This window comes from Panicum virgatum, chromosome 2K (assembly GCF_016808335.1).
Source record: "Panicum virgatum strain AP13 chromosome 2K, P.virgatum_v5, whole genome shotgun sequence".
In the NCBI taxonomy this organism is placed as follows: Eukaryota; Viridiplantae; Streptophyta; class Magnoliopsida; order Poales; family Poaceae; genus Panicum; species Panicum virgatum.
Window position 1 is genome coordinate 53,841,606 of NC_053137.1, and position 24,454 is coordinate 53,866,059.

The 24,454-nt window shown below is 53.1% G+C and overlaps 2 protein-coding genes across 2 annotated transcripts; one reads left to right on the forward strand and one right to left on the reverse strand.

The window, feature by feature from the left end:
• Window positions 1-1,100: 1,100 nt before the first annotated feature.
• LOC120685574 (proteasome subunit alpha type-7-B-like) lies at window positions 1,101-10,297 on the forward strand. Its single transcript, XM_039967580.1, has 3 exons — window positions 1,101-1,404; window positions 1,505-1,919; window positions 9,915-10,297. The coding sequence occupies exons 1-3, from the start codon at window positions 1,232-1,234 to the stop codon at window positions 10,074-10,076; spliced, it is 750 nt and encodes a 249-aa protein (XP_039823514.1). The 5' UTR covers window positions 1,101-1,231; the 3' UTR covers window positions 10,077-10,297.
• Window positions 10,298-21,755: 11,458 nt separating this feature from the next.
• On the reverse strand, window positions 21,756-23,025 carry LOC120685578 (myb-related protein Hv1-like). Its single transcript, XM_039967591.1, has 2 exons — window positions 22,567-23,025; window positions 21,756-22,465 (listed from the first exon to the last, which is right to left on the reverse strand). The coding sequence occupies exons 1-2, from the start codon at window positions 22,827-22,829 to the stop codon at window positions 21,991-21,993; spliced, it is 738 nt and encodes a 245-aa protein (XP_039823525.1). The 5' UTR covers window positions 22,830-23,025; the 3' UTR covers window positions 21,756-21,990.
• Window positions 23,026-24,454: the final 1,429 nt, after the last annotated feature.

Sequence of the window (24,454 nt, forward strand, 5' to 3'; positions counted from 1 at the left end):
TTATATCACCTGTCACTATCTCGTCCCTCTTTCCCACGTCTCCTGACAACTTTCGGCTTGCCTTGTTTCTGCCCTCTGCCCTGCTTGCAATAAATGGAGTCCACATCTCACACGCTCACATGCACGGCTCCCGCCTATGAGCCTACGACCACAAGGACTCGCCTTGCTCCCATGGACAAACTGGAACTGGCCAGGGAGCACTGTTCGGTTCTGTTGTTATAGTTGGTTTTCCCGTCTATCCTTCCTCAAAAATTTTAACATCAAAGAGAATTTATTATTTAGAAGTATTAATGAAGTTTATTAGATTTATCTTGCGATTTTACAATCCATTAGTGCAAAAAATTTTGTAAACAAATTTTATTTAATACTTCTAAATAGTAAGATTCTATTTAAAAAAATTTTGGAGGAGAAACTAAAGACAATCTTGGTAATCTCGCTGTTGCGATCAATATTTGTTGCTAGCTTCTTCTCTAGAATTCTTTGCTTCAAAAGATATGCCGGCTGGATTAATTTACCACCGGTCCATGGGTGAGAGCAGTAGAGTACCAAAAAAAACTATCGAGATGTGCACAATTACATGCACATCAAGACGTGGGAAAGAGGGGCGAGATGGTGACAGGTGATATGAACACACACCATGTGTCCATGGCCACGATTTTTATATTTGTGGCAGCCTGCCGCCCCGCCACCGGGCGGCCGGTGCCTGCCGCCCGGCCAGCAGGCGGCCGGCTCGGGCCAAGGATATTCATGTAAGAAAAGTTAAATTTTATTTACATAACTGCCGCCCCGCAGCCGGACGGTAGAGATATAAAACTGTAAATTATGAAACTAAAAATATATTTCTGTAAAAAACATTTTTAAAAAATAAAAAAGCCGCCCGAGGACGGCGCGTGATTCCCATGGGCCTCACAGCTCACACTCGTTGTCGCGGGCACAGTGCTGGGCCCCCCATGGGCTTCTCAAGGCAACTCGAGGTTTTGGGCTGGCCCGTTCACCCCCTCTCCTCTTCATTTTCCTTTGGAATCTACTCCTTTAGGCCCACCAAGGCCCAGAAGTTTGCGAACCCGAAACCCACACGAAGCCCAAGGCAGCCCTCTTCCCCCAGACGCCGCCGGCCCCCCTGAAGTCCTGAACTACTGCTGACAGAAGAACCAGCGAAGGCACGAGCACGACCACCACCGCCGCGGCCGGGAAGCAAGCTCAAACCCTAACCGCCGGCGACGCCTGCACGATGGCCCGCTACGACCGCGCGATCACCGTCTTCTCCCCCGACGGCCACCTCTTCCAGGTCGAGTACGCCCTCGAGGCCGTCCGCAAGGGGAACGCCGCCGTCGGCGTCCGCGGCACCGACACCGTCGTCCTCGGCGTCGAGAAGAAGTCCACCCCAAAGCTCCAGGACTCCAGGTAGCTTACCCTCCCTCCCGCATCGATTCTCCCACCGGATCTTGCGGTCCCCGCACTCAAACGCAATCCTCCACCCGCCCGAATCTCTTCGCCTCCCCAGGTCCGTGCGCAAGATCGCCAGCCTCGACACCCACATCGCGCTGGCGTGCGCGGGGCTCAAGGCGGACGCGCGCGTGCTCATCAACCGCGCGCGGGTCGAGTGCCAGAGCCACCGGCTCACCGTCGAGGACCCCGTCACCGTCGAGTACATCACCCGCTACATCTCCGGCCTGCAGCAGAAGTACACGCAGAGTGGTGGAGTGCGCCCCTTCGGGCTCTCCACTCTCATCGTCGGCTTCGACCCCTACACCGACAAGCCGGCCCTGTACCAGACCGACCCATCCGGTACCTTTTCTGCCTGGAAGGCCAACGCCACGGGGAGGAACTCCAACTCCATGAGGGAGTTCCTCGAGAAGAACTACAAGGAGACCTCTGGCAAGGAGACTATCAAGCTCGCCATCCGTGCACTTCTAGAGGTATATTGTCTATGTTGTCTTTACTTTCTCTGCAATTTACGAACAGCCTACAGACCCGATTAAATTGAGGTTATGCCAATTCCTTGATTTATTGCAAGTATTCTCTGTTTAAGGATGACTGCTATAAGACAACTGTAGAACAGAATTAACATGGTCAATAATATACCGGTGGTGCTACCTTTCCACCAAAGATTAGAGGGACCCAAATAGGTTTTAATGGCAGATGTTATCTCATCTAATAAGTTATCGGAGTGATTTCCTTTTTCAAAAAGTGGAGGAGTCTGTCTGGTAGATTATGTTCTCATTGAGTTGTATGAACGGTAGTCTAACATAACACAACAATCATATCCAGTAGCACCTCTCTGAAAACTTGGGTCGAAATGTGAAGGAGCTGAATAATGTTGTACCAGATTTGTCATTTGTGCTGGCATGCATAGCATTCTTTATGTTTTGCCAAGATGTTTGCTCAATTTTTACTCTCATTGAGCTGAGAGGATGACAGTGGAGAATGGGGCAATTTTCTGGGGTTTTTTTTTCATTCACAAACACACAGCCATGCTCTCCATAGGAGAGGTGGTCACTTATTTATACAGCAGGCTGTTGGGCAGTCAACGACTGAGCCAATAATGCTAGTCTAAAGCTAGTCTAACTGCTGTCCTGGGGAGGACACTAACTGCTGTCCTAAAGAGGACACTAAAGCTAGTCCAAGATGCTAAAGAGTGCTGCTATGGTCCATGCAAGGACTGCAGCCCCACAAAGACCAAGAGGACACAAGAGTTGTCCATCATTCTCCCCCTAAGTCTTGTGCATCGTCTTGTGGGAAGGTTGGACCATCCTGGTCCTGGAGCAGAGCTCAAGGAACTTGATCCTCCCATGAGGCTTGGTGAGCAGATCCGCAAGCTGATCCTTGGTGTTGATGTAGCTTGCCTTGATGCTTCCTTCCTCCAAGCAGCCTCGGATGAAGTGATACCTCACCTGGATGTGCTTGCTCCGTTCGTGGAAAACGGGGTTCTTCGCTAGGGCCAGAGCGGACTTGCTGTCCACTCTGAGCTCCACCGCTTCAGTGTCTCTGCCGAGGAGATCACCAAGCAATCGAGCGAGCCAGACGCCTGAGTCGAAGCGGTGGAGGCCGCTATGTACTCAGCCTCGCAGCTGGACAGAGCCACCACCTGCTGCTTGACCGACTGCCAGCTAACGAGGCACTCGCCGAGGAAGAAGAGGATCCCGCTTGTGCTCTTGCTAGTGTCGATGTCGCCGGCGTGGTCCTGTCGCTGAACCCGATGAAGTGTGCCGCCCCAGGGCACCTCGGATAGTGGAGGCCGTGGTCGAGAGTCCCCGCAACGTAGCGGATGATCCTCTTCACAGCCTGCTGGTGCTCCGTCGTCGGTCGCTGCATGAACCGACTAACGCAGCCGACGGAGAACACCAAGTCCGGCCGTGTGTGGGCGAGGTTGCGAAGGTTCCCCACAAGGCGCCGGTATTGGGTAGCGTCCACCTCCTCCGCCGTGCTGTCACGGCTCAGCTTCAGCCTCTCCTCCATCGGAGTGAGAGCTGGGTTGCAATCGGTGAGCCCCGCTAGCTCAACGACGCGCTTGGCGTAGGCGGTCTGTCGAAGCGTGATCTCGGAGTCATCCTGGTGCACCTCGATCCCCAAGTAGAAGGAGAGAGGCCCCAAGTCGCTCATCTGGAAAGTGGCCTTCATCTCATCCTTGAACGCCGCCACCTCCGCATCCTTGACGCCGGTGATCACCAAGTCGTCGACGTAGACACCCACCAGCAGGGCATTTCCGCCATTGCCCCGCAGGTAGATGGCCGCCTCGTGCGGGCTTTGCTTGAAGCCCATCCCCTTGAGCGTGGAGTCCAGCTTGGCGTTCCACGCCCTCGGGGCCTGCCGCAAGCCATAGAGGGCCTTGCGCAGGCGTAGCACCTTGCCCTCCTTGCCGGGGATCGCAAATCCCAGCGGCTGGTGCACGTAGACCTCCTCCCTCAAGTCGCCGTTGAGAAACGCCGACTTGACGTCCATGTGATGGACGCGCCAGCCCTCCTGGGCAGCCAGCGCAAGGAGAAGTCGCACGGACTCCATCCGTGCCACGGGAGCGAAGGCATCGTCGAAGTCGACCCCCTCCTGCTGCACGAAACCTCGTGCCACCAGGCGGGCCTTGTGCTTGACGACGGTGCCAGCTTCATTCCTCTTCAGCTTGAACACCCACTTAAGGGTGATCGCGCGGTGACCACGAGGGAGGTCAGCAAGCTCCCAAGTGCGGTTCTTCTCAACCGCGTCCATCTCCGACTGCATCGCGGCATGACATGCCGCGTGTCCCTCGGCCTCTGCGAAAAATCGAGGCTCGCCATCGTCGCACGCGAGGTGCAGCTGCGCCTCCAGGTCGTGAGGCACCAGACCCGGCACCGGCTTATTGCCGAGAAGGTCCTTCATCGTACGGTACCGCAACGGCTCTCACCGTCGTGGTACGTGTCGACGCGCTCCTCGTCGTGGGAGAGCAGAGTAGCGAACTCCACCGGGCTGTGCTCAGCACGAGCAGGTGTCGGAGTAGACGTGCCCGGAGGAGTGGCTGTCGGTACTGGAGTGCATGGCGTCGCCGGCTGTGGTGGTGTAGGCGAGGAACTCGTCGCAGCCGGAGTTGCGGCTGGAGAGCGTGGTGATGCCGGTGGAGCGAGTGCCGGAGTCGGTGGAGGCTCGGGGACTGGGGTAGGCACGCTCGTCGAAGAGGAGCTGCCTACTCCCCCAGCTCCCTTGAAGTGAACGTACTCGATGGTGAAGTCGTTGTACGTCGGAGCCGAGCCATCGTCCACCGCCTTGTCCCACGGCCATCCTCGCCCTTCGTCGAACACAACGTCGCGCGCCGTGCGCACACGCTGTCTCCGGGTCGAGAATGCGGTAGGCCTTCGAGCCCTCCGCGTAGCCGATGAACACTCCCGGAGTGCTCCTGTCGTCAAGCTTGCCGATGTGGCCAAGCTCCTTGGCGAACGCGAGGCAGCCGAAGACCCTCAGGTGGGAGACCGCTGGCTTGCGCCCGTGCCAAGCCTCATACGGCGTCATGCCGTCGAGCGCCTTGGTGGGCGAGCGATTGAGGATGTAGACGGCCGTCACCACCGCCTCTCCCCAATACAAGGCCGGCACCCCCCTCTGCTTGAGGAGGGCCCGAGCCATCCCCACAACCGTCTGGTTGCGCCGCTCGACGACGCCGTTCTGCTGCGGGCTTTATGGTGCAGAGTAGTGGCGCTGAATGCCCTCATCCGCGCAATACGCCGCGATCTCGGCCGCCATGAACTCGCCGCCGTTGTCGGTGCGCAGCACGCGCAACTTGCGGCCGCTCTCCGCCTCCGCAGCCTCTCCCTTGCTGCCGAGGATCATCACCCACATGTAGCGGGAGAGATCGTCGATGAGCAGCAGGAAGTAGCGCCGTCCTCCTGGTGTGACCGGTGTCATCGGGCCACACAAGTCCCTGTGTACGAGCTCGAGCCGCTCCCTGGCTCGGAAGCTCGCCTGTTGGGGGAAGGAGTGCCGCCTCTGCTTCGTCAGCACGCAGGCGTCGCAGAGCTGCTCCACGTGGTCGAGGCTCGGGAGGCCTCGCACCATCTCCTTGGCGCTGAGCCGCTTCAGGGCCTCAAAGTGGAGGTGCCCAAAGCGCTCGTGCCACTGCCATGCCTCGTCGTCCCTGCGAGCTGCAAGACAAAGAGGCTGGGCCACCCCGATGTGGAGGATGTAGTGGCGGTTCTTCCCTCGAACCACCCTGGCGAGAAGCTGGCGACGTTGGTCCCAGATGCGGAGGACCCCGCTGTCGATCACCACGAGTGAGCCGCTCTCATCGAGCTGCCCAAGGCTGATGATGGAGTTCCGCAGCACCGGGATGTAGTAGACTCCGGTGAGCATCCGGTGCTCTCCGGACTTGGCGGTGAAGATCACGGAGCCCACGCCCTTGATCTCCACCGTGGAGGAGTCCCCAAACCTGACGGAGCCACCTACGTTGACGTCCAGGTTGGAGAAGAACTCCCGCCGCCCGGTCATGTGGTGTGTGGCGCCGGAGTCGAGGTACCAGCCGTCGACCCTGTCGTCGTCGGAGCCGTTGTCGAGGAGGACTCGGGCACACGGCTCGTCGAGGTGGAGTAGAGCGGTGGCAGGCAGTGCCGCCGGATACGGCTCCATGTCCCCGTGGAGTAGGAACAGAGCCGGCTCGTCATCCGGCTGGGCCTCCGCGACGTGGGCTTGGCCCCCACGCCTCCGCTGCGGGCAGTCCCTGGCCCAGTGGCCGGGCCTGCCACAGTTGTGGCAGGCATCGTCTCGTGCCGCCTTGGGCCTATCGGCGGCGCTGCCCTGAGCATCTCCGCAGGCGCCACCCTCGGCGCGCCCTCCTGCCCCGGCTTGTGCACCTCCGCGCCCCTTTCGCGGCTTGCCGCGCTTGCGGCCACCAGTCGAGGAAGAGGGCTCCCCCCTCTTCCTGTCACCGCGTCGGGCCTCCCACTGCTCCTGAGTGAGGTGGAGCTTCCCACCGATGGAGATGCCTCCCGAGGGAGGCTGTGGCTCGTCGCTGTTGACGACCTTGAGGCGACCTATCGCCTCCTCGATCGTCATGGTGGAGAGGTCCAGCAGAGACTCGATTGAGCGAGCGGTCTGCCTGTACCTCTCGGGGACACAGCGGAAGAGCTTCTCGACCGCTCTCTCGTCGTAGGTGTCGTCGCCGAACTGCACCATCTTCTGCAGCAGAGTGTTGAGACGGAGGCCCACTCCTTGCGAAGTGCCTGTAGAGTGGTCTTGCGGACGTGGTCGCTGCCGATACGTGCCGCAGTGATGGAGTCTCAGGCCTCCTTGGCAGTTCGCTTTTTGGAAAGCGTGAACTGCATCTCGGGCGGGGCTGCTGCGATGAGAGCATCCAGCGCCTGTCGATCCTCATCGTAGTCGACGTCGCCGTACCGGACTGCCTCCCACATATGCCGCACCTGGAGCTTCACCTCCATGACCGCAGCCCACTCGACGTAGTTGGTCTTGGTGAGGGTGGGCCACCCACCGCCAGGACTGACGTCCCTGACCACCGCCTGGAGGCCGTGGTAGCCGGGGCCGCCGCCGTGCGCGCCCCAGCTAGGAGCGCCGCCGCCCTCCAGCGCGCCGCCTCCAGGGCCGCCGCCAGCCTGCGGGCCGCTGCCAGGGGCCCGGCCGCCAGCCTGCACGCCGCCGCCGGGCGCGTCGGCCTCCGGGCCGTCGCCGTGGGTGTGGGCTGCTGCCCACCGCGCGGTCCGCTCCCGCGCCCTCTCCCTCGCCAACTCCTCAAGTTCCCTGTCGGCGGTGGTGTCGCCGGCGATGGAGCCGCTGAGGCTGCCGCGCAAGGTCTCAACTTCAACCTCCGCCGCACGCGCTGCATCTTCCGCCTCCTCTGCTTCCACCTCCGCCTTGGTCGGTTCCAGCTCCGCTGCAGCCAGCCTGGCCGCCCTCGCCACTGCTGTAGCGGCTTGATCCGTCGCTCGCCTGCGTTCCTCTGCCGCGGCGAGCTCGGCGTCTCGCTGACGCCGTGCGGTCGAGGCGACCGAGCGCTGAGACGATGCGTCGGACATGGCGCGCCTCCAAGGGGCTGCTGCGTGGAGAAGGGGAAGGGAAGGGGGAAGCAACCGGTGCTGCTGCTGCAGCGGCTGGTGCAGCTGCTGCTGGTGGTGGTGGTGGCTGGGCTGCTACCAGCGCTTGGGAAGGGAAGGAGCAAGAGATATCCAACCTACAGGAAAGTACGGCTCTGATACTAGTTAGAAGCTCAATTTTTACTCTTATTGAGCTGAGAGGATGACAGTGGAGAATGGGGCAATTTTCTGGGGGTTTTTTCTCATTCACAAACACACAGCCATGCTCTCCATAGGAGAGGTGGTCACTTATTTATACAGCAGGCTGTTGGGCAGCCAACGACTGAGCCAATAATGCTAGTCTAAAGCTAGTCTAACTGCTGTCCTGGGGAGGACACTAACTGCTGTCCTAGAGAGGACACTAAAGCTAGTCCAAGATGCTAAAGAGTGCTGCTATGGTCCATGCAAGGACTGCAGCCCCACAAAGACCAAGAGGACACAAGAGTTATCCATCACAGTTTTTCTCTCTAGTGTAACGAAACTGGATTTCTTTTGTGCCAACTTTTGTTTATCTTTCAAAGCCTCTTTTCACAATTTTTTGTAATATGGTATTCAATTCTAATGACAATCTAGCATATGATTGATGACTCAGCAATGTTAATCGAGAAGCGACGGGTGTGTCCTAATGCTATTTGAGCATCTTCCTAATCACTACCTTGCCCCTGTGAGAAAATCCAGCTCCCTATCTTCTGAAAGAATTTTCTTGAATTACTTGGCTCTATTTGACAGCTTGGTTAATTAGGAGTACACCAAAGTTCTAGCTTTGATTGGAAAATCTATGAAGTTTTCCCTTTCGTAGGACAAGGATGAATTATTTCATAATTGTTTCATTCCTTGCGTGTTGAATGAAAACCTTAATTCAGAACCTATGCCAAAATACCTGAACTAATTTATAATTTTGGCCAATTGCACATTTGCCACTGGTTGGCTTCAATATTGCATGCTGGGCACCAAAAAAGAGTCCTAATTGTAGAGTTGCCACATGGCTTGAAACAGACCTAACCTGCCACTGAACTGAGAGCTTTGACTAATAAGGATGGGCAGCGGATCTTCAGACACAAATGATCCAAGAAACACGAGGCTTCCATTCCATCGACATAGTTTCTTCCTCCCAAACTGCTGATCCCAGAGACCGCTGCCGCTGTGTGTTGCTGCTGCAGTGCTACCCAATGATCCACTGTCACTGGCCACCCGCTCCATGCGAATTGCCATCCCAGGCCACCCGCACCAACCCCTCCACATTGGCCCCAAGTGTTGCCGCATGACGTACCATACGTCATCAGGGCCATGGCCACATGTGGCGTCCTAACTGCGCAGGGCCATGCATCACATTGTCGCTGTTTGTTTTGCCCATGCCATCCTGCCCAAACAGCAGCAGCGCATTCGCCCATTCTGTCGAAAAGCTTGTTGCGCCTGAGCTGCGGCATCCCCACACGCCCTACACTGCCGCCCGTCATCCCTAAATCCTTAGCTGAAGCCGCTCCCCCGCAGCCAAAATCCATCACTGCAGACCTTGTCACTGCCCCCTCTTCCACTGCGACCAATTTGAAGGGGAGATCGGGAATCCTGACTCATGCATGAGCAGAGGTCGAGAGAGATTCAAGAATGAAGGGAATACTAACGAAGAAAGTGTAGATGTAGATAAGGGTGTAGATGTAGCTAAGGGTGCGGGCATTGTGCATCACTACGCTATTTTTGTTTTCGTTTCATAAATAATTTTTGTTCACTAAATTTAGCTATTCTAGCCAGGATAACATATTAGTAAAATAAGGGTGGCAAATTTGCAGGTTTTTTTTAGTGCCAAATTCCAGTCACGGGCATAAAGTAGATGCAAATATGCAATTGTCTGTTAGTTTTACACCATATACATGGTACAGCAAAGAAGGCAGACCTGAATTCTCCATATAATGCCAATAGGTAGGTTTAGAAAGAGATTAATGTACTTCCTCAGCCTTTAGAAATGAAGCTTGATAAATGTAATCAGTCAAGTAATGATACTAGTGCCAGACTGCCAGTACCAGGTGCAAGATCTGTTGTTCATGAATTCATCATCATTGTATTAAGTGTTCAATGAGTAGTTGTAGATTGATAGATGCACCAAGTCAGCATCATTGTTTTAACATTCAACGAGTAGATGTCGATTACATTCACCCCTATATTCTTTACCTAGGTTTTTTATTTATTTTTGGCGGCTTGCTTGTTTGCATCCAGTTTTATTTTTATACTTGGATATCAAACTCCAAAGGGAACTGCTTGGTTTTCCCCCCTTCATCGTTTGTTAAGCTCTCGTTGCTTTGTAACAACTTGTATCTTCTTTCAGCTTCTCAATTCAGTTTCTGTTTAACAACTATTAACGTACTGATAATCCTTCAGGTTGTTGAAAGTGGTGGGAAGAACATCGAGGTTGCAGTGATGACAAAGAAGGATGGTCTCCGTGAACTTGAGGAGGCTGAGATTGATGAATACGTTGCCGAGATTGAGGCAGAGAAGGCTGCAGCTGAGGCTGCAAAGAAGGGTGCCCCGAAGGACACCTAATTCTGGCTTCTGCTGTGCCTTCGATCAACACTGTGTGTCTTTTTTTTTAATGTTCCATACACTATCTTAACTGTTTTAGAGGAATGCTAGATTGTTAGTCAAACTGTATGCTTCTATGCCCGTGGACTCGCATGCTGTGCAATGTGCTCATCGACATACCTTCTTCCGAATGCTTCAATTTCATTTGCTATATCTGCTGAACAGTTCACACCTTATCGTCATACACCTGATTATGTTGCTCCTAATGACTTTACTGGGCCTGTGGGAGATTGTTTGCCTGTTCCTTATTGCCTTATTGGTTCACAGAAAAGAAGAAAGGGCAGCCAGGTCTTGTAAATGGATTATCTTGCCTTGGTGTCTTGTGGGCTGGGCATTATTTCTTTGTGCCTTTTCAGCGGTGCTGTGATTCCATGGATTGGATCATTGGAGCAGGTTTGTCTAGCTGAGCCTTACGCATATGGCAAATGTTTAAACATGTTGACATACAATGGTTTCTCTAGTCGTCCTGGGTGTGTCATTAGGGTTCATGATAATATCAGATGATAACGATGGTGCTCTCTTGGTAATGTCACGTTGGCTGACGATTTCTTTTTTTACTAATATAATAGCACTGCTGCTTTCTACCTCTCGATTTGCCCACTTGTGCCAATCAACAAGTTGCGGGCTGTAGTCTCGTTGCTGCTCTCATACAGCACGAGCAAAACCTGATGCAGAGAATTCACTGGATAAGTTGCTCTGGTAACACGTCAGGGCACCCTATTCTCCTCCGGTTTACATCATTGTTGGTTCCAGAAACTCCAATGAAAAAAGGATAAATTTGCATTATTCTTTCAGTTTACATCGTTGCTGGTTCCAGAAACAACAAAAAGAATGGATTTGCTAACCTGTTCTGATGCACGAAGGAAGCCACGGGTTCAGAGCTGATGTGCTCCGTCAGGCGGCGGACCTCTCTTTCTTCATCGAGCACGCCGGCTGCCATTTTTTTTTTTGCTGTCAAATATGGCCGGTAGTTTTTAAAGATGAAGAGCACCAACCTGTGACGTGCCCAAATACATGAGCGGCTAACTGTTTCCGATACAGAATAAAACGGCGTCAACGTAGGCGCCCATGTTATGTACACCAGGCGTGCACACAAACACTACAGAGCGTCGTCAGGCGTCAGCCATGTGCCATTGCACGCATGTTTCTAGCCTCGTTTCCGTGGGCTGGACACACGCTTCAAGTGTCACCTGTTCAATCATCCAGTCCACGATGAGCAGAAGAAGACCTGGAACTCTTTGATGTGTGCGAGTTATTGGTTGCTCAAAGTTCCAAGAGCAGAAAGCGGCTGTCAAATCTCTGAATCAGCAGAGAGGCTTATGATCTCTGGAGTCTGTATACGCATATACGCTCTAAATTTCTGATCTCCGGAGATGAAGAACGCTTGTTCAACAAGAAATATGCTTCGTTGAGAGTTAGGGACTTGCTCCTCCTGTTTCATAAATTAGAAGGAAAAAAAAACAGATAGTAACGATCCTGTTTGGAATGAAGGGACCTCTGCAGATTTCACTGCAGGACCTGGCCCTTCTTGCGAAACACCCCTGCGTTCTAGAAAAGCTCTCGTCATGAAAGCTTCGGTTGCTAGCGACTGGATTAGCACATGTGCACAATGGAGCACCATGCCATGATTGCACCCCCTGTACCAGTTGGCGAGGTTGGGACGTAGCTGTCCGTTGGGCCCTCCCGCCTCAACACCATCATATCGACACGACCGGCACCGGCTCCCTCTCTGCACTATGACCATGCACGATTTTAACCCCTGCAACCGCTTTTCTAGAAACAGGTGAACAAATACCAGCACCGATTGGATGCCTTGGCTGCCCTTTTTGCCATTTGTGACATCACACACAAACGCAACATTCTTAGCCTGGCCAATGGGCCGGTAAAGCAGTCTGAAAAGAGATCGATCACTCTCAACGTTGGAGCCAAAGCCAACTAGCTAGAGTTGACCACCAACACCAAGAAGGCTTCTCTTCTAGTATTGGGCTCGATCGGAAGCAGTGGGCAAGGAGGTGTGCCCCATTACATGCAAGTAGGCGCTAACCCTGTCAACTTTTATAATCTCCTCAGGTTAATCCCGTGGCGATTAGATTAGCAAAGCGATTGACAGTTTTGCCAAATCAGGAAAAGCGAGGAGCTCGTGGTTTCGGATAAGACCGAGGACGAGGAGGAAGGTAAGAGAGAGCTCCGGCGAGCGACGGGGGGGCGGCGGGGCCCCATGCGGCCAACCAACCACCGCCTTGCTCGCCTCCATGCCACGGCGGGCCCCGCCGGCGCCGGGACAGGACGGGGACGGAAAGGGAAAGTTGCGGGCGGTACCAAGTACCAACCACCTAATCTAATCTAGGCGCGCGCGCCTCCAATGGCGCCTACCTGGAGTCCTGGACACGACAGCGATGCGGCTGGGTGATCATGGGTGGTTACGCTTGCCAACCGAGACGAGACTGGCGAGCAGAGGCCATGCTCGTCGCACTGCTGGACCTGTAGGCTGTAGCTCTCGTAACCTTGGGCTGTGCTAGACTGCTAGTGGTAGTAGTAGTAGACGACATGCAAGTGCAATACGTGAAGTAAAGTCAGGCGTTAATTATGCGTGAGAGGAATCTGGAGCCCCATCTGTTGGATCACCATCGGCAGTAGTCAAAAGCTGGATGCTACTGTGTGCCCCTCCATCGATCGAGCTCCTACTCTCTCCTAGCTACTACAGATGATAAAGGGTGGTACCGAGAAAGTCATGAAAAGGAAGGGACTTCCGTTCCATGAGGCAAAATGTCACAACGGATTTCGTCAAGATTCCGAACAGACCGGCGGCCAAGCCGAGCCGCAGTCAGGCCGCCCCGCGGAAGCGGGACGGGCCGGGAAAAGCACGGGAGTAACAGCTAACCAGCGACCACGGGCGCCTTTACGGCCGGCCGTGCGTTCGAGTCTGACCAGGAGGAGGCCGAGCAGATAAGCTCGGCGCCGCGCGCGGCAGCAACCCGCGCGCCACGACGGGTCGTTTTCCGCCGCGGCCTGGCCGTCCCATGTAGCAAGGGATAAGCTCGCGGCGAGGCCAGCGCCGCCGCCGCCGTGTGCGCGGCGCACGTAAGTTGGCTTGAGTGGTCGATCGAGTGGGTGACGCCGCGCGATCGCGTTCTCCCCTGCCGGCCGGGATCCAGTGCTTTTGCGCGCGCAGCACCGAGAGAGGAGGTGGTGGTGGTTCCGGTGCTGCTCCTGCTGCTGGTGCTGCTGGCGAGACCGCGCGCACCAAGCGGCTGCGTGGATCATCGGGCCAGATATTTGCGAGTGGCATGTCATGCACCTGCGCTTTCGCCAAGCGAGCACGATCCAACTGGTGCCGACCGCACTGCACGCCAGATACTTTTGCCGTGCCGGGGGCCAGCTAATCAGAGCGCGCGCGTTAGGAGGGTTTGCAGCGCGCGATTTCGGACAGCAGGGTAATTTCCCTTTTTGGAAAGATTTTTTCTCCACATTTTTTTCTACAAAGTTATAATTTCTAAATACAACTTTCGCGTATAACTTTTTACACACATCTTCTAAAAGATAAATTTGCATCATAACTTTACGATACATACAACTTTGGCATATAATTCTTTCTTAACGACTCTTTGAAAAATATTTTTTTAGCACAACTTTTACGATATATACAATTTTAATGCATAAATTTTTTCAGATAATTATGGAGCATAATATTTTAGCATAACTTGTAGGATGTTATCTATATTGGGAAGATTTCTCGTACAATTTTTTTTACACACAAGTTCATCATATAACTTTTTACACACAAAATTCATCATAAAAATTTTGAGTACGATTCTCAGTATACTTCTTTAGTATGATTTTTATAAAAAAATTATCAAGAGAACTTCATCACATAATAGAACGTAAAAAGAGAAAACTTGAAAAGAAAAAAATTGATAGCACTTGCACCGTGTAACAGGGAAAAAATAGAAATAAAAAAAGGAAAACAACGGAATACATGGGTAGTCAGTAGTCATGTGGGTGCGTGGAGACAGCTGCATGTGGCTGTCGCGCCGCGCGCTAGGAGGCGTGGTAGCGCACGATTGTAGAATTAGCTTCTCGCCACCGGCGTCGCCTCTTCCGATCCTCCCGCGACGCAGATGGGCACTCACGTTCGCTCACGCAGCAGCCGGAGCGGTCGTGATCGATGCGGCGGATCTGTACCGGCACCTCGATCTGCTGGTTCTCCGGTTCCTGGGGTAGGCCGGCCGATGACGGCATGAACAGCGGACGGGGGCCGGACGGACCTTCTTGATGGGTGCTCCGTAGGGTGCTCCGGACGGCCAAGGGTGTTAGCGTCGCTCAACACCCCTAGCTGAAGGTTGGCAGTCGGCATCGGCCCTGGTCTGGACGTCTCGTGCGTGGAAAACTTCACCGCGGGCGAAGTGATCCGTCGGTTTTCACTAGTCGATTGTCACCCGGTAGGCCAGTACAGTACTGGACTTAGCTTGTTGCTCGGAAAGTCAGGTCGCAGCGTTTTTTTTTCCCCACCTGTCTGAAAACACTGAAAGTATCTCTCTGCAAGCAACTTTCACCCTGGACAATCTCATCTCGTGTGGAGCCGATGATGATGTTGCTGCTCCTCATCACAAAATGAACTCGGTGTGAACATGTGCAACATTTCAGCATCCCCAAGATCCAAGAAGCATAGGACCTTGGGATGCCGTAGTTTTCCTTTAAAAAAAAGGAGCATAGGATCGAAACGCACACACCCTCCCGGATCCACCCAAGAAGCTGGAGTTGATGGGTGGCCGAATGATTGGCAAGCAACGGAGCAGCAGCCCGATCTTCTCTTCTCCCTCGGTCTCCAGAATCTGCCGCGTCCACCGTGCATCCCGCCAGCCATCCAGTCATCCATGTCCTCGTTTCTCCGTCCGTAGCAAGGAGTACCGTAGCAAAGCCCATATGAATATAGTTAGCTTAAAACTGTATAAAATAAGAGTTTGATTTTTAAATTAGGCAACGTTGCAAACCAATATCTTCGTGCAACCGTGCAAACTTCTAATCTGAATCACAGGATCAACATCTAAAAAAACATTTTAAATTATCTAGACTAAATTTTAAAACCTCTGCATGCGACGGAACGGAGTAGCGTGAAGAATGTCCCTCCCCCCGTTCCGACGAAGAAGGAAAAACAAATTGACAGGGCATTTGACATGGATTTTTGCTTTTCTGAAACAGCTGCATCCAAGGCCAGGGCGGATGCCCGTCCTGGGTCCACCCCTGCGCATTTTAAATGCAGCGGCGCCCTTGCCTGGTCACTTCAACTCTCACACGGTTGGTTGGTGTACCGTCACAACGAGCATTTTTCATATTATTTCTGCTAAAACTTACTTTGTATATTGTTTTGTCCCGCATAAAATTGTCTGCTGCTAAGTGGGACTCGGAACTGTTAGCATTTTAAAAAGAGAGGTGCAGTCTCGCACGGGTGGATTATTATCTATCTATCAGTCGGCTAGCTAATTGTTCACATTCATCAGAAAAAAAAGAAACATATCAATGGTCCAATGGGTTTGGATTATCCGTGGTTGGATAACTGTTCACACCTTAAAGCACATGACTGAACATTTCAACAAATCATGCATACACAGGCGATGGATGACTGGGAGAATAGAGGAATAACTCCAAGAAACACACGTAGTACAGCCGCAACAAACACCAAATACCAAGCACAGCAAATCAGCAATAAAGCCGCATGGTAGTCTTAACAGTTGGGAGCTAGCTAGCTTTGTTGGCCCCTACCAAAGGAGCGAGGAACCAAGGTGGCCTGCCGTCACCATCGCCACACTTAGCTCATCACGCAGGTCGATCAGGTCGGCCCACGGAATTATTTCCTCTCCAATCGAATTTCTTCAACCACCGAAATGCAACGCACGCCACACATCACAAAGGCACGTCTAGTATAGGAAAACGGAATAAAATTAGCCTCCAAATCAAATGATCGTGTACCTCTAAATTAAACCATTTGTTTATCATCGCCTTGACAACGTGCATGAGTCATGAGTATGCACTTTACACGAAGGCGGGGATCAACACTTCTATATAATTCCACCGTTAGTATGTCATGACAGCGACTCCGACGGCTATGCTGTATGATGTATCTTTTTATATCTTTTCTCTCCTTGCTTGTCCATGTAGTAGTATAATAGTTTCATACGGATCAACTACCAGGGAAGCTGTGACGCGTGCGTACGCGCGCGCGTATTCCATAGCTCATTTGCATTGCGAGCACTGCTGGGGAAAGAACATAAACAAGGGACCAGGAGACGACGACGACGACGTGGAAAAGAATGAAATTAAAAGAGCGCGAGGCAACGTGGGGTTTGCTCTGATCCGCTACCTACCGAATTGATCAATTGAACTTGCCCAAAATTGACGAGTCGGCGTGATGTATTGGTAGGTAGCTAGCCACAAGAAAATGACTTGTCGTCGCTTGTACATTATTTGTATTTTTTTCCTTCGATACAAATACTGCCTTGTACTCACCTTCAATAGTTTTTGTTTGGTATGAACACCATCATTTTTTTTTTGCCCCGGTAGTATGAACACTAGTGTGTGTGTGTTGCTTATCTGCTTGACTGTACATTATTGTAGCAGGTATATGGGGCGCGTTTAGTTCCCAAATTTTTTTGGGAAGTTACTGTAGCACTTTTTCAATCCAAGATTAGGAGAACTAAACATGATCTAATTATAAAACTAATTACACGGATGGACGGGAAATCGCGAGACGAATCTATTAAGTCTAATTAATCCGTCATTAGAGATTAGTTACTGTAGCACAGTATTGTCTAATCATTGCACAATTAGGTTCATTAGATTCGTCTCGCGATTTTACCCGGGGGTTCTGGAATGGATTTTGTCAGTTATCCACATTTAATACTCTAAATTAGTGGTCAAATGCTGCAAGTTACTGTAGCACATGAAAATTTTTGGGAACTAAACGGGCTCATGGATGCTATAGCATCAGTTTAATTTGAATATCCTTAGCACACAGAGATAATGACCATTTGTATTACCCTGGGGAATGATATCGTCTTATCAAAGGAGGATCAATGCCATTATTTGGAGGTGGCTTCAGTCCAGTAAACACCAACAACTATACACGAGTCAAGAAATATAGGGGGGGGGTGACTTATCATCGAGTCAATGCCTTTCTGAAACCATACTCTGTCTTACTCAAGAGCAGTGGCGGAACCAGGATTGAGTTGAACCCCGGGCCGAGTTTTAAGTATAGACGTCCACAAACTCACAGTTCAAAAGATACATGAAAATATAAACAGAAAGATAGATAACATACAAAAAGCGCCATCGCGAAGTAATATATTTATTCTTCTTCAGCAATTGATCCAAGTCCTTCTTCAGCAATTGATCCAAATCCAGAGGTAGAAGCTACTGCAAAATGAAAAAAATTTAGGCCGAACCCCGGGCCATGGCCCGGGTGGCCCGGGGTGTGCATCCGCCCCTACTCAAGAGGAATTTACACTTTCCAAAGAATTTTGGATGGTAGGGTCGATTAGAAATTAGTCAAAATTTGTAGGAGTAGGGTGCACGTCTTCACGTGTGTACTGCACCTTGTATTCAGCATATCTGCAGGGATACCAATGACATGATTTGGATCAAACAAATGACCCAAAAACAGCACAACCGGGAAATGCTGTGATGATCCAACAGTACACAAACTAAGACTCGATGCAAGTAGTGAAATAATGTTTTAGTTGCATTGGTGTGCTTGCCAGTCACTTTCAACTTGATCTGTATGCAAGATCCTCTCAAATTAACTCAATCGGTGTGAAATTCCGCTTTCTTTTTCATTTGTTCATAACTTAGTATAGGTCACGAAGCAGATCAAGTTAATGTTGATATCGTGACCTATACTGTTGCAAGGTCATATAGGATTATGATTTGATGGATGAGAATTAATGTTGATATTGACCAGAAACGGATTCTGGCGGAGTGCACGACACTACTACAAAAACAGCCTTTTGTCCCGGTTCCATATGGCCATTTGTCCCGGTTTTGGAACCGGGATTCGGCCGCCGGGACAAAAGCGCTGGAGGCTTTTGTCCCGGGTGGTAGAACCGGGACAAAATGTCCCTCGCGCTAAAAAATATTTGCGCCCTGCGGGATTGGAACCCAAGACCTATTGCCTAGCGCATGGCCTGTTTGCCAACTCACCTAAGTAGTACATGTGACTCAGTAAAGAATAACTCCCTTTTGAACTATCACGTGGAGGGGCCTTTTGTCCCGGTTGGTGGCTCCACCCGGGACAAAAAGGGCCTTTTGTCCCGGTTGGTACCACCAACCGGGATAAAAGAGTCACCCTTTTGTCCGGGTTGGTGTTACCAACAGGGATAAAAAAGGGTTGGGCTTTTTGTCCCGGGTGGAGCCACCAACCGGGACAAAAGGGGGGCCTTTTGTCCCGGTTGGTGGCTCCACCCGGGACAAAAGGCCCCTGTCCCCCCCCCCCCCCCCCCGCTCCTTTGGACCCGGGACAAAAGCCACCTTTTGTCCCGGGTCCAAAGGTAACCGGGACAAATGACCTGGAACAAAGGCCTATTCTGGAGTAGTGCGAGTACACAACCGTGACCTCTCTGTAGTAGTTGGTACTATTAATCTACCAACATTTTACACTACAGGGCACCATAATAAAAAAATCATATACATTTTTTCCTAGGGGAGGTTTGTGCAATGCTACTATCAAGGCCTTTTTAAAAGGGAAACCAATCGCTCTAGAGACTTTTCATAATCCATCTCTTTCCTTCAAACAGGCCCTCCTCAGCAGTGGAGCTCATGAACAGCTAGCTTACCGTTAAACAGGAACCCCCATCAGCTGATTGATGATGGGGAGCTGCCGAATCGCCACTGCTTTCCATCAGCCCAACCCAGCCCCAGCACGAGAAGTCCTTGTTTAATTGATTAGCAGCAGTGGGACGGGCGGGGTCATGCCGCCGGCCCTGATGCCGCCCTCCTGTAGCTGTAGCCGGCTAGCGAGCGGCCAGGAGGATGCATCCATGTCGGCAGTTAATTAATGGGCATGGCCACCTACCCGCGCCGCGCCCGTGCATCATCCATCCCCCCCCCCCCCCCCCCCCCCCCCCCGACCCGATCGGATCCGCCCGTACGCCAGGCCGGCCGGCCCACAGGGCCATGATACGTTCGCCCTCGCCTGTGCGCCTGATGCTGCTGCCTGGGTCTAGTGAAAGCGTGTTCTGACTTCTGACAGTGCTGGCACTTGCATGGAAGTACTGTCCGAGTCAGCCAATCGTTGCTGGGACGTCCCTCTCCGTGGCTGTTCAGATTTTCTGCGCCAGATCATCCGCAGGATTTGCATGTCCGGGCTGCTAGTGCTCCGACGTAGGAGTAATATTGAAAATTAACTAGTGCAATATCACTATTTGTAATATTAAAAAAATGATATATTAGAAATGACTGTCGTTCGACTCTAGGATAGAAAATTTCCGTCACAATATGAACACTATATATGTCTCATGCAGCATCCACCGTTAAATATGTAGAAACAATAGTTGCAGTACTGATGCTTAACTATTGCAACATATGTTAGAGCATCCAATTTTTTTAAATTTCCGGACATCATACTGTAGCATTACCGCCGTCTTAGTTTGAGCCTTATATGTTTTTATCCCCTTCAGAGCCCGTATCAATAGCAAAATTACTATTCCTTTCGCAAAATGAAAGGGGAAAAAAAAGATAAAACAGAGAAACGAGAAACTTACATTAGGAACCGGCCTGTGTGTTTCTAATAATGCAAGAGAATTAGTTGCGTTGTTTAATCTTGCTTGTCAGGCAGTAGCAGCTCTGCAGCTCGTAACCTGCACGAGAACAAGAGCGCGACCACAGTAATAATAATAACCCCAATAAACTAGCGAGAGTGTTATCTCGGATAGGCATTGGCGGTTTGCTTTCGGTCGAAAGTGAGAGCGATTAGATGCTAGCGATCGAGCAGCGACGACAGATAAGGTGGTGGGGGAGATAGAAACCCCTCCCGGCCTTTCCTTTCTTTTTGTCACCAAGGTAAACTCGATATTTTTTTTTGTAGTCGGCTACTCGGCTTGGACCGTGACGTGTGATATTGTTATCTCGATCAGTGGACGCTCGCATCCGGGGAACCTGACAAAACAGCGTCGCTTTACATCAGGGTTGATGAGTAAACTAACCGGTGCGGTAACTAAACATGGCGACACTAAATGTTTTACAATGGCCACCCCTCGCAGAAGAAAAAGAAAATTTTAGCCGTCCATGTATGGGCGCCGGATCATCATATGATAGGTCAGTGTTTGGACCTTGGTACACGCTTCCAAACCGCTACCCAATACGTGAGGTCGTGAGGCTAGCTAGACCGGAACCGGTGCGGCGCTAATCTTTTCTTCTCCTCTGCAGCAACAAACCCAACCGTACTTGAACGGTTGAACCGATTGTACGCGTGAGCTTCGATCATCACGCACAGGCCAGAAGCTAATCTACTGCATCAGCAGCACCTTGTTTCGTAGCTCCGGCCGGCAGCGGCCGTATGAAGAGTTCTCCGCCGTCCTCCACGGACCACGGCTGCTATTCTCCGTGGACGCGTACGTGCCGGGTGTTTCCGGAAACCGGCGTTCTCCTCCTACGTCTCTCCCTCCCGACGATGCCGTTACGCGCGGCGGGCTTTTGCCGTCAGACGCCACGCGCACCGAGCAGCGCAAGCAACAGCCGGCCGCCGCAACCCCGCGCGAGAAAACACGGCACGGTCGTCACCGGCCGGCCCGCTCTCATGCCATCGCCCAGCAGGCGGCCGTCCCGTTGGTTCCCCGCGAGGCCGCGACCAGCACCAACCCAACCGAGAGCCACCGCCGCCCGCCGCCGATGGCATTCATGGCGCCGCGCACGGGCAAGTTGGGCGTTCGTCCAAGACCCGCTTCTGCCCTTTTCCGCAGGCCGTGCCAGGGCCCGCCGTCCGCCGTCGGCCATCGCGTCGCCGGGGTGGCGACCGGGCGAGACGGGTTAGGAAAGGTGCGGCCGGCCGCCTCTTACCTAACAAGCCCTCTAAACAAGTGGTTTCCGGTGCCCTCCCCCGCATGACGTCACGGCCTGCCTGCCTTCTACGCTTGGTTACTCCTCCATTACCAGCAGTGGCAAGGTAAAATTAAACACCCTTTTGATGAGACAGGAGAAGAAGAAGAAGCATCTCTCCTCTTAATGAAAAACATGCTACACAGTCACGAAAAAAGAAGAAGAATTAGCAGCAGCAGCAAAAGCGAGATTAAAAAAGAGCCGGGGCGTCGCTTTTTCTCTTTTTGTGGGCTACTGCTGCAGTGGTACATACCGGTAGAAAGAGGCACACACGTATGCGGCCGGCCCTGTGTGCCGTGCGTGCAAAGCAGGGTCAGATTATTGGAACGGGAAAAAAAGGGGGGAAGGCGTGGTGGTCTAACTCACGAGGCGCTTTATCGAGCCTGCGGGATTAGGCGACGGTCACGTGCCGGGTTTAGTGGTTCGGTAAACGTAAGATCCGGCTCACGCCTCGACACGTGGGAGTCCAGTGTCCTTGAGGCAACCCGCACGGACGAACCCGGGCACGGGCCACTCAACCTGGTCTCCTGGAGACGGGATTGTTGCCAAGTTACAGAGACCTAGGCCTAGCAGCAGATATTATTTGCCCATGATCATCAGGAGACGCAAAACGGAGCAACGAGAGAGGGAGAGAGCAGGGAAGATCCAGGGCTCAAATCCTCACTTTCTTTTTCTTGTCTCTCTTTTCTCTTTTCACTCGCTACCAGTATTTTCACCTACGAGAGCTAACCAAATATCCAGGGGTGACAAAACGGGAGGGGGATTAGAGGGAGGAACAGATAGGCTCATTTCATTTCATCTCGAGGCTTCTGAAGTCGAGCATGGCGGTCCGGAGCCCCAGGAAGCTGCTGCACTTGCACTCGGCGCTCTTGGGGAGCCCCAGGCTGCAGCTGAAGCAGAGCCCGGCCTCCCGCTTCACCGGCTTCAGGGGCTCCTCCTGGCACGGCGGGCTGATGCAGAGGTCCAGGTTCAGGTCGGGGCACTTGAGCGGCTTCCCGTGGCCCCAGTCGCCGCCGGGGTTCTGGTCGCGGCCGATCGCCGCTGCCGCCTTCGGCTCCTCAAGCCGGAACACGGCGCCCTTCTCCTCGCGCGCCGCCGCCGCCGCCTCGAAGGATATGGTTATGTTGGACGCGTGCTCGTTGATCGGCCGGTGGGACACCGGGTCGATCCCCCGGCTCAGCAGCTTCCTCCGGATGTGCGTGTTCCAGTAGTTCTTGATCTCGTTGTCCGTCCTCCCCGGCAGCCTCCCGGCGATCAGGGACCATCTGCACCGAGCAGGGACGAAGCAGAGAGCATGTCAGGAAATGGTGGGGTGATGAGGTGCGGGAGAGGGATGGATTGGATGCATGGCGCGAATTGAACGTACTTGTTGCCGAGGAGGCTGTGGAGCTTGATGATGAGCTCGTCCTCCTCCTCCGTGAAGTTGCCGCGCTTGAGGTCGGGCCGGAGGTAGTTGATCCACCGGAGGCGGCAGCTCTTGCCGCAGCGGAGCAGGCCGGCGGCCTTGGGCAGCGAGCGCCAGCACCCCTCGCCGTGCGCCTTGATGTACGCCACGAGCCGGTCGTCCTCCTCCTTGGTCCACGCGCCCTTGTTGGTGTGCGCCTTCTCGCAGCACGGCGACCTCCCCATGGCGGCCGGCGAGCCAAGACCAGACTGACCGCCGATGTTGCTTGCCGCTTTCCCGAGTATCCTTTTGCCGCCGCTTTCTTCGTTGCGGTGGCCTTGCGGCAGTGGAGGTTGCTGCTGCGGTGCTTGCGAGCCCCAAGGGTGGGTGGAGGGGGGGCCTGGATTTTATAGGCACACTTGACTGGATCGGGGAGGAGGAGGTCTTCTAGAGGGAGGGCTGGCTGAGTTGGTGGGAAAAAGGTTAGGCCGGTAGGCCTCCATGACCTCATCGCCAGGGTTCAAAATTTCGCCGAAATTTCGCGAATTTTGGTAATTCCGGTGGTGGCCGAAAGAAAAATCCGAAATTTTGTAATACACTAATACATGTGCTATATAACTTTAGACTCATGTTTTCTATTGTTCATATTGCATATTTTTCTATTCCATAATGTGTATTCATAAATCACACTAATAGTTGTTTAGATCTAATTTTTTTTAGAAAAAACATACTTTATGTGCTAGTCTCAAAAAAAATTCGGCAAAAATTCGGCGAAATTTCGCGAATTTCGGTAATTTCGGTGGTGGCCGAAATTTTTGCAAAAACGAAATTGAAAACCCTGCTCACCGCTGCCACTGGTTTGCTACCAGTTTCATCGCGAGACGCCACGGGGGGCGCCGCGGCCGGCCACCGCGCCACGGCCGTGGAGCGGAACCTCGGGCAGGTAGGTGTAAAGTGAGGCAAGCGACGCGCGCGCCAACCGTGTGTGGCGTTGGCCTCACCTCATGGATGGATGGATGGGGAGCGCGCGGGGGGTTTAAACAGCTAACTAACCGCACCGCCACCACCCCTCCCTGACGCAAACCTGTCCCTGATTTGGTTAGGGTGATGGGCGGATTAGGTTCATCTCCCTTTCCCTGCTGCTGATGCCGATTTGCCGGGGGGCGGCCCCCACCGCAACCCCGTGAAACACAGATGCCCTGCACAGGAGGTAAACATGAGGACTACAGACATGAGGGGGTGTCATCTGGCTCACCTCTGTCAAAGTAAACCGTAATATCTTTAAATAAAAAAAGTGAACCGTGATACATGAGGCACATTCAGTGCAAATTGATCGTGGAGTCCATCACGATTTGTGTCGACATGAAAATGATTTATTCTGTACGCTAGGACAGAGTAATAGTTGTGTAAAGGGTTATCCATCCGTGTGTTTATAAAAAAACAGCCTGATCAAAAAGCCCCTCGCCCCTCGCGTCGCCCCCGCTAGGCGACCGAGGGGGCCTTCACGCCGCCGCTCCCAGCACCCCCCCTCCTCCCAGCACCCTCGCCGTCGCCCGAGAAGGCCCTCGGAAGTCCGGTGGCCGGCGAGGAAGGCGACGGCAGGGCAAATCGGCTTGTGGGTCTCCATCGCCGGGGCGGGACGGCGTCCTGGGACCACGGCCGGTGTGGGCGGCTCGCGGCGGCGCCGGCATGGATGGCCGGATCCGGCACCGGCAAGCGCGGATCCGGTGTCCCCGCGGCCGAATCCGTCCACGGGAGGTGGGGGCGTCGGCCAGCGCTCTTGGTGACTGCGGGTCTACGACAAGAGGCGCGCCGGCGTCGCGGCGTCTGCACGATGCGGGCCGGCTGCGCAGCATCCTTGCATCGGCGG

Bases quoted from the DNA above. Each gene is read 5' to 3' on its own strand.
- LOC120685574 (XM_039967580.1), top strand. From the start codon at position 1,232: ATGGCCCGCTACGACCGCGCGATCACCGTCTTCTCCCCCGACGGCCAC. The intron at 1,405-1,504 runs GTAGCTTACCCT...TCGCCTCCCCAG, and splicing joins CCAAAGCTCCAGGACTCCAG to GTCCGTGCGCAAGATCGCCA. The intron at 1,920-9,914 runs GTATATTGTCTA...ATAATCCTTCAG, and splicing joins CCATCCGTGCACTTCTAGAG to GTTGTTGAAAGTGGTGGGAA.
- LOC120685578 (XM_039967591.1), bottom strand. From the start codon at position 22,829: ATGGGGAGGTCGCCGTGCTGCGAGAAGGCGCACACCAACAAGGGCGCG. The intron at 22,466-22,566 runs GTACGTTCAATT...TGCTCGGTGCAG, and splicing joins CACAGCCTCCTCGGCAACAA to ATGGTCCCTGATCGCCGGGA.